Raw genomic sequence first — 10045 nt, forward strand, 5'->3', positions numbered from 1 at the left:
TTCCCGCCCATGCAGGGGGTCGGACCTGATGATCTATTGAGGTCCCTTCCAACCCTAACATCTATCAATCTATGAATCAAGGGTAGGCAATGTTTTTTGGCCGGAGTGCCGAGAAAACTACAACGTCTACCTTGGAAAGTGCCCAAGTGCCGACATGTTGGAGCCTGGAGCAGCTGTTTGCAGCCTCCTGGCTGCAGCTGGCACATAGGGCCCAGTCTGCTTGCACCAGGGCTTGCAGCCTCCCAGCTGCCTGCTGGGAGCACCCTGGGCTCCGTGCCTGGGAGGAGCTGCTTAGAGCCCGGGCTGGCAGTGGTGTGCCAAGCAAAATGGCCTTCTGTGCCAGGTTCGGCACAAGTGCCAGGGGTCACTGACCCCTGTTCTAAACAAAAAATATTTTAAATCGTTAATTAATTCTATCTATCTACAGCTGCACTGGATGCAACATAAGAAAAGTCTTATGCATGATTATGGTGTAGATCAGTCAAATTAGGTCTATACCAAAATCCTTGATTACTCTTTTGGGTTAGGATGAAGCAGCAGTTTCACTTTCAGCTTCCTCTTCCATTTCACTGTCTAATAATTTTACTACTTTCCACATGTAGTAGTGAGTGAACACATATCTAACAAGCAAGTCCTCTGAACTGTAGCCTCTCGGTGACTGGCTTACAAGTAAGGGCTGGAACAAAAAACCTAAATTCCTTCTTTTGAAAGCTGCACTACAAATCAGCAGGCAAAAGGGAAGCTCAGATTTCAATTTTTCAGGCTAGAAAGTGAGAAGAGATTGGTGATTGATTGGATGAATCAAAAACCTTGATTTCCTGTACACTCCTTAACTGCAAGGGCAGTTCACTGGCCCCAAAGCAATCACTTCTGGATGGCTTGCAAAAGCACTTATTAATATTGCCCATTTACTATGGTCAGTGAAAATAAATACTATGTTGTATTTCTAATCATTTCTGCAAAACATCTCATTTGAAAAAGAATTACATTCCTAAACCCTTAGGTTCCAAGAATCTTTCCAACAAGGAAGACGACGCAACTTTTCAAAACTGACAAACAGTTTACCAACACAAAGAAGCTCACCAATTTCAACACACATTAAGCAACCAAAAAGGAAAGATTTAAAATGTCAATGTAATTTTTGACTAAACGTTTTAGCAGAAGTTTTCAATAGATAACATTCTACAGTAGGATATATTTTGGCAAGAATTTACCATTGATGTTGGTCCCCTAAGTGGTGGAAGAAACACCAAAGACTTGGATTTAGGTGGCCAGTAGCTTTTTAAATACTACAGCTAGGAGTGCACCGATAGAGATGTTGGGGGCTGATACAGATCACCGATTTTTAAGGAGACGTACTGACCGATACCGATCTGATTTCTGATACAGCTGCGTGCAGCTGGTAAGTCTGTTGTAGTAGAAGACAAGTGGGGAGGGAAGGGGCATTGGGGGGGGCAAGGTAGGGGGGGCATATCAAGGACCCTGAGGTTAAGGAGGAGTAAGGCTGGGACTGGGGCAGGCACTACCAAGCTGGGGCAGGGCGGGGAAATACGGAGCCGCAGCTCGTCCAGGGGCTGCAAGTGGGGGGGACACGACGACACAGCTCCCACCACTGCACACAGCCCAGAAGGGCATGGGGAGAGGAAAAACACACGTGATCCCCAGATCTGCACAGGATGGGGCAGGGAAAGCTACAGCTATGGGCTGGGGCCAGGACGGCGCAGGGCTCTTCCCGGTGGGGGCTGGGCCGGGGCAGGTGGCAGCAGCGCTGGGAGGGGAACAACAGAAGGGCTCCAGCCACCCCAAATTTTGCTGTAGCTCCCTCCCAGTGCTGCCGCCACCCACCTTGAGTGCATCCCTGGCCCAACTTCTCTCCCTTCCCCTCCCCCACACATGCAGGGAAGAGCTTAGTGCAGCCCTGGCCCCAGCCCACAGCTGCAGCCTGCCCCACCCCCCATGCAGATATGGAGGCATATGCCCACCTCCATGCCTTCCGGGGTGAGCGCAGAGGCAGAAGCCGGCCTCCCCACACCCCATTGCTCTGTCCCGTGCCCCACCCCGCCCTGGTTGGCACCGCCAGCCCCACTCCCTCCCTCACTGCAGGGGGCGTACATCTCCCACCCTCCATGACCCTTCCACCACAACAGATTTACCAGCTGCACACAGCTCTCCAAGCTGCTGGCCTGTGCTCCTCGCTGCCTACGTGCTGCACTGCAGCTGCATGTATGCATGGGAATTCATCAGCCAAACTATTGGCCACATCAGGCTGATTTCCAGTACAATCAATTCGCTTTACATCAGTGCTGATCCAATATCAAACTGATGTATCGGTGCACCTCTAACTACAGCACATAGATCTGTACACAGGATCTGCACAAATTAAATTTATCCTTTTTGTGCTTAGCCACAAACAATGGAGCTGCACCATGACAGAAGGGTCTGATATAGATCATTAAAAATTTAATGTTAAAAAGTAAAAGGAAGCTACATAAATGCTTACACAAATTTTGCTTGATTATGATATTCCATGCACAGAAAAACTTACTGTTTTAGTTCTTCTTTGAAAAGTTCCAAATTGCTCTTTTTCTTTTCTTTCTCCCCTTTTTTCAAAGGCTAAAACAAAAAGATATACCAACTAGTATTTCAGAACGACACCCAATGAAAATTTATTAAAACAGAGTTAGCAACCTATATTTTAGATTGCTTCCAAGCAACATTTATCTTTGATCCACAGATTTCCAAGTGATTAAATGAAAATTAAACTGTGCAAGCATTAAGATTAAGTGATAGGCGACACAAAATTAAGAAAAATACAAAAGTTAAGATTGAATATGAACTTTAACCCTGCCAGCTGGGTTCCTATGTTACAGTATAGCCTTTATTGTATCCTCAAGTTTCCACATTTCATCCACAACTTATGAACATTATACAAGACAAAATGCATTACAAGATGTTTATTTAAACATCTTCACAAATGTTTCCTGCATCCTTGGCGACTTAACCCCTCATGTTAAATAATACATATTTTTATTTAAACACAAGCAATACATTTGAGCAGAATTTCTTTTCTTGGCTTTTACTTACCATGGAGAGAGAGCTCTGAGGAAATTAATTTATAGGTCAAATTTTCAGAAAAATGCTCAAATTAATAATAAAAGGTATTCTAATATGTCAAGCTTTATTTGTTTCACAGCATATGCATTTTACCTGACTCTAGGGTGAACCATGTCATCTCCTGTCACATTATTTGCACATCACATAATTTAAATTATTTTTTTTCATATAAACCAATGTAACAAATGTTTATCATATTACAGCTCTAGAAAAAAATTCCTACAGCAACATGACAGCAAAGGGCTGGGGGGACAAGATGTACTGCTGATGCACTATTAGTAGGTCTATTTGTAATAGTTTCTCTTTACCCACTGTGAAAACCTACATAGTTATTATTCAGTATTATACTACTATGACATAGCATGTAAAATTAGAAGTTCATAATTTTCATCACATGTATTTCTCCACACTGGAGCACAGAATTATAGATGCTTGGCACACATTTAGAGCTATATTTAAGTGTGAACATGTAATTAAAGACTATGATAATGAATATATGCTTTTTTCACTCTTCCTAACTCAAGTGCTCAATTAAGAACTAACATTCCTAGCAAGGTTGAATTTTCAGGGATTTTTCTTTAAAGCAACACAGAAATCAAACCAAACAATGCACATATTAACTAACAGAACAGATCAAAGATGAAGAAAATAAAAGCAGGACTTCTTGTTTATCAAGTTCTTCAGTTTATTGATCATAACTCGAAAGACTGAAGACTTTGTTCGAACAAAAACAAATAAACATTGAAAGAAAAAAAAAATGAGAAGCTTAAATCAACCTAAAACTGAAAGTTTCTTACAGTTTTGATCTAAAAACAGGTGGTTATGATGAAAACTATTTGAAATATTCACATACTGTGATGCTAACAGGTAACAGTCAGAGCTGTTTTCCTGTTAAAACCATAAAATTAATTCATGATAAAGTTGCTTTGATCAAAACAAATACTATAAAATGCATACAATATTTCCTTTGCAAAAAATCAAATCAAAGTATCATTTTAAAGATCTCTGGGATATTAGCTTGACTATGTGTTGTGATATCTACACTGACTTCCTATTCAGTTTTAGGCAAATCACCAACAATAATTAAAAATAGATAGTAAAAATAATGATAAAATTACTCTGCAGGATGAGTTTATACACGCCTATACATATGCATATACATACACAAAACTGATCTGGAGAGGTATTAAAAAGAAAATATTTTAAATAGAAAACTTACAGGCTTTTTGGTTTCTATCATTAGAAGGGATGGAGGTTTCTCATTAGATGGTTGACTTTGTTGATTTTTTTGATCTGAAAATCGCGATGAAGGTTTGTAGATTTTACCTCGTTTTTCATCTGTTTCATGGTCCTCTGAAATTAAAAAACAAAATCAATTTTAAAATACTTTATTAAGTTTAAAGTTTAATAAATCAATGACAACTAGTTATTTGTTTCCTATCTTCATCCCCACAACCCACAGCCTAAAAATACATTTATTCAAAAAGAAAAAAAAGTCAAGATGAGATGCTATAATGGAATCATGCTCTCTGCAAGGTAAGTGCAATAGTTAAGAAAAACTTTAAATATGTGCAGTTGGGAAACAAAAATAATTCTTCTATTTTAATAGAAAAACAAATGATTTCATTAATTTGCTAAAGAGCTATGCAAACATCTCCAAAAAACATATTTATTTACTAGATTTATATCCTGCCCTATCCAAAAAGCCCAAAGCGGTTAAAAGCCAACTACCGTAGACACGATTCCCCAAACAACCCCTTCTCCAAAACCAAAGAACTCCAAACCTTCCCACCACCACACTTACCTGCCCAAAACCCTACACAAGCAAACTCTCCCACCAATCCCTACCATGTCTCCCAACTGCCATTCAAATCCAGTTAGAAGCCTTTTCCCAACCCTCCCTGCAACTCTCCACCTCATTACCACCACCCTGCCTCAACTCCAAGTGAGATCCAAGTCTAGAGAGTACAGGGTGCTGCTTACTAACAAAGAGATACGATATTTACTTTAAAATAAAATCCAAACCTCAGCTTTTCCTTTTATATTTACCTACAGTTTGCTGGGGTAAGTGTTGCCAAAATCCAATGCAGAAAATTCAGACTTACCACTCTTACCTTTGGATGCATTAACAACTCCTCCTCTCACAAATGTTTTTACTTTATTACCATCACTTCCTTCAAAGGCAGCAAGGAATTCTTCATAAATTTCTGCAGCAGCCTTCTCATCCTCCTATAGAACAAGTATAAAACTTTTTATTAGAGGTGCCCTGATACATCAGTAAATATCGTGTCCGCACTGAAATAAGGAAAATTGACATTATCAGCAATTGGCTTTTTTTGGGCCGATGTAGCCAATAATGTCACTGATAAATGCCCGTGCACGCGCACAGTCATAACACAGATGTTGCCAGGAATGCAACACAGCAGCTTGGAGAGCAGCATCAGGCCAGTAAGTCGGAGGAGGAGGGGGCAGATTGAGGCCCCCATGGTGAGGGAGGGAATCGGCTGGGGCAGGGGCAGGCACTGCCCAGCCAGGGCAGGGAGGGACATGGGACAAAGCCATGGGCAGCTCATCCAGGAAGGTGAGGGAGGCTGGGAAGGTGGGGGCAGCTCCCAACACTCAGTGTACCCAGGCGGAGGCATGTGGGGCATGTGCCCCCGATCTGTGCACAGGGCAAGGACGGGCTACCCACTGTGGGCTCTTCCCAGCGGCAGGGGGAAGAGGAGGCTGAGGTAGGACTGCGCTCAGGACAGGCGGTGGCAGCGCTGGGAGAAGGGGTTACAGGGGGGATATGATGAATCTTGGGGTGGCTGTAGCTCCCCCACAGGCCTCCTCGCAGCACCACCACCACCCACCCCAGCCCAGCTCTCCCACTGAGAAGAGGTTAGCACAGCCCCCAGCACAGAGCCCACCCTTGCCCCATGCATAAATCCAGTGGCACATACCCCCCATGCCTCCCCCAGGGGTGCGCAGAGCAGCAGGAGCTGCCCTCCCCAGCCTGACAACCCGCCCGCAGCTCCATCCCATGCCCCACCCTGGCAGCATCTGGCCCCGTGTCCCAGCTCCACTCCCTCCCTCACTATGGGGGCCTCGATCTGCACCCCATACCTCTCCGCCCATCCCCCCCCAAACAGACTTACCAGCCAGACGCTGCTCTCCAAGCTGCCAGACTGCATATTGGCAATCAGATAGGTATCAGCCAATATAGCTGGTTAATAATCGGCCATCAGCCAAAAAAAATCTTTATCAGTGCACCCCTACTTTTAATTATTATTACAAACTCTGAGACACAACTATTCTTAATCAGCCATAGGATTTTTTCTTTTATTTTCTAGAGTTCAAGAATTATGGGTGGCCCCATGACCGAATTATGCCAGATACATTTTCCTTTAAGACCAAAGGATTCAATTTTTCAGAGAAATGTTGAAAGATTATGCCCATAGGAGTTGCACAAACAGCTAGATTTGTATAATCAAATGACTGTTCATTTAATAAATGCAGTTGCTTTAATGGTCTTCAATTTAGAAGACTAAAGATGATGAGCACAAAATAATATTAGAAACCCTGGTTACAGTAGCTTCATTATACAGCTTTACCTTCTTTTTTAATTCCTCTTGTTCCTTCTTGCTTAAAGTCCTCTTGGCAGCACTCATTTTGCCAATACTGAATGCTTTAAGTTTGCTTTCCATAAGAGGCTGCAAAAGGAAGAGGAAAAGCAAAGCTTAACTGATTTTTTTTTTTTAATAATTCTTAAATACCCTTTTTATTTAATTCTAGTAACTAAAGCAATGCTTTACCTAAAAGGCTTTGCCAATGCTACATGCATTTAGCTGTATGAACAGGAAAGCTACCTCAGCCTCCCTTACAACCTGTAGTTTTCCAACAATCAATAAGATTTTGAAATATTTTTATAATATAACTATTCATCTGTAGTCAAGTGAGAAGGCTTTCAACAGAAAAAAAACTTTTAAAACACCAAGATAACCTATCTTGGTAATCTACTGTTATATTCTGCACAAACCTTTAAGAAATCCAAGTATGTTTGTGAACCTGCTCCATAGAAACACAGATTTTAGTATTTACTGAAGAAGCACAGTTGCTAGAACTCTAGAGAACAGCATAATTTATATCAGGGCTGTCTAACTGATGGATAATTTTAAGTAAAGTAAAAGCTTTGTTATCTGGCATGAGTGGGGTAAACGAAGTGCCAGTTATCTAAAAATTCTGGTTATCTGAGAGTTATCCGCCTGCGATCCTGGCTGCTCAGGGTCTCAGCAGACAGGTAAGTTCCTTTCAATCTACTTTATTTTATCTGTGCACAGGGCAAGGGCAGGCTGCAGCTGCAGGCTGAGTTCTGTTCCCTGCCTCTGCTTCAAAAGCAGCACGGCACCATGTGTCCCCCCACACTGAGCGGACTAGACAGCAAGGCAGGCCAGTCCCAGTGCTGCAGCCACCTGCCCACAGCGTGGCCACCCCCGCCAGGAAGAGCCTGGCGCAGCCCCAGCCCACAGCAGCAGCCCACACTGCCCCATGCAGATCTATTAAATTCTGGTTAATAAAGTATTCCAGTTAGTAAAATGCCAGTTAACACAGCTTTTACTGTATTGTAAATTGCTGTGCTATTTTTGGACTCTGTCTGAATTATTTTTGTTTTTTCCTCTCCAAACCTGATGAGTATATGAGCATATAACACAACACACATTCAACTAAGTTCAAGTGTTGGTGACATGCTGATTAAATGTCAAAATGTATTTTCTCCTATAATGTGGTTTCTATACAGATTCCTCCCAACCCATGCTTCCTCTAACATTCCTACTTCAGCTAGGGTCTCCAAGCTCCCCTTCCCTTCCTCCCTCCTTTTCACTTCTGGCTCCTGCCCCGGGGGGCAGAGCAGTGCAGCCCAAGGCACCAGGGAAGTCCATGGAAGAGCTGAGGCAGGGGCCACCCACACACACAGTGGTGGGAAGAGCTGCTGCCCACACGTGGTGCAGAGGGCCACCCACGTACGCTGTGTGCAAGTATGTGCATGGGGGGTTCTGCCAACCCAATGTAACAGATGCCTGAAGATGCAGTGCAATGGTGTGTATGGGGTGTGGCAGCTTATGCATGGGGTGCAGCTGGAGGTGGTTGCAACCCAAGGGCCTGTGACTTGCACTAGTGTAGCCCCAGCTGCTTAGATATTAGACAGCCCTGCTTTATATCATCACTCCATGTTAATCCCTTAAGAAACACCACCAATTTCTGAAAGGAGCTGAAGCAAACTCTCTTTGCCAGAAGACTAGCTGTGCAATCTGAGCCAGCTCTGAAAGAAAATTACATGGAAATAAATTTAAAAGTTTGCTCAATGAATTGCGTGTACCCTTTCGCAGAAGCAGATGATAATATGTTTTTGAGTTTTCGGCCCGAGCCATATTAAAACTTAACTCCATAATTTCTTTCTCCTCTTCTCATATTTTAATGTCCACCCTCGAGGCCATCAACAAAAGGAGGAAGATCACTGAGCACAATTGTGTTTTTAAAACATTTGTCTGTAGGTTTATTCTTAGACAGACATATACTGCTTCCAGATAGAATAACTGGATAGGTGAATTAATTGGAGTATTTCATTGCTATTTTAATTTCAGATGTACAAAATGGCTCAACATAGAATCTACAGACCCAGATTGCTGACAGATGATTTTGGAGATTTCACTCTATTTTAACACTAAGTTTCTGTGCTATTTGTGGACTTTATAATAGCTGACAGTTATAAAGCTATTACAACCTGAGATCAAACTCAATACAAATCTTTCTGGCTCGTGCATTAAAAAAGGGTTCTGCCATCAGAACTTGAAAATTGTTGTTGATTTACCAGCAATTCAGCAACTGATAATAGAATGTTACATTTATACACTAAACTGAAATTCGGAAAAAAGCCATGTGCAAATGGGCCTTTGTTTAATGTTTTAGAGCTCTGTACTGCTCTTGCTGATCATTTTTGTTTTAATTCATGGCATGGACAGATATGCATTTGAAGTTCTTCAAATTCAGTTTCCTTCAGCACTCAGCAAACATGCCCCTGAATAGCTTAACTCTGGCCAGTCGAAGTTCTCTTTTGCTAGCAGAGCTGCGTCCACGCTGGGGCTTTTGCTGACAATTACATTTCTTATAAAGTGTGATGTTTTCATGCACCTAGACAATACAGCAATGTAGACAGAACCTTACATCTAATTTGTGTGTTTGCATGAAAACGTGTGGCAACAGAAGGCAGCTTTCGTTAAACTAATGTAGAGTAGGCTGGAGTCTGCATATAATGTATTGTCCCTGTTTTTGGGAAGTTGTCCTTTTTCTGTTCCTCTCAGTCACTGAAACAGAGATGCTTGCAGATTCTTGCTTAGTAGTGTTTTTGAGATGAAACATGCACCTGGCAGCACTTCAAAATGGCTGTGAAGGTACATGGTGGTACTGCTCTTTAGTCAGGTATTCAAAACTAGCAGAGCACACAGGAGAGTAACCACCAGCTATCTGCCCTGCTCTCCCCACTTCTCCCTCACTGTGGGGGGGAGAAGGGAATAATGGAGCACTGCAAGTTGCCAGAGCACTGCTAGAGGACTTGGAGGTTTCAGGAAATTGTTCAAAATGAAGTGCTTCAAAGCTAATTCTATTCCATCTCGGAGGAAAGGCAGCAAGAGGGCACAGCAGCCCCCCTGGCTCTCCAGGGATCTAGCAGACCTCCTGAGACTAAAAAGAAAGGCCTACAAAGGATGGAGGATGGGATTCACCTCCAAGGAGGAATATTCTGCACTGGTCCAGTCCTGCAGGGAGCAAACCAGGAAAGCCAAGGCTGCAACTGAACTCCAAATAGCTTTGAGCATCAAGGACAATAAGAAGTCCTTTTTCAGATATGTGGGGAGCCAGAGGAAAAACAAGAGCAACATTGGACCCCTGCTGA

At 42.7% G+C, this 10045-nt stretch overlaps 1 protein-coding gene across 9 annotated transcripts in view; it reads right to left on the reverse strand.

The window, feature by feature from the left end:
• U2SURP (U2 snRNP associated SURP domain containing) overlaps positions 1-10045 on the reverse strand; it is a 79788-nt gene that overhangs the window by 54246 nt on the left and 15497 nt on the right. For 8 of the 9 annotated variants that reach the window (XM_006027262.3, XM_006027261.3, XM_025208452.1 and 5 more), the window contains exons 3-6: positions 6711-6809; positions 5220-5343; positions 4334-4467; positions 2546-2613 (exon numbers count right to left, since the gene is read on the reverse strand). In XM_006027262.3, coding sequence (XP_006027324.2) covers positions 2546-2613; positions 4334-4467; positions 5220-5343; positions 6711-6809 — 425 coding nt within the window. The remainder of the gene's footprint in view (positions 1-2545; positions 2614-4333; positions 4468-5219; positions 5344-6710; positions 6810-10045) is intronic. The other variant, XM_025208456.1, reaches the window with a different exon arrangement.

The sequence above is a fragment of the Alligator sinensis genome, unplaced genomic scaffold (genome assembly GCF_000455745.1).
Source record: "Alligator sinensis unplaced genomic scaffold, ASM45574v1 scaffold846_1, whole genome shotgun sequence".
Classification (NCBI taxonomy): domain Eukaryota; kingdom Metazoa; phylum Chordata; order Crocodylia; family Alligatoridae; genus Alligator; species Alligator sinensis.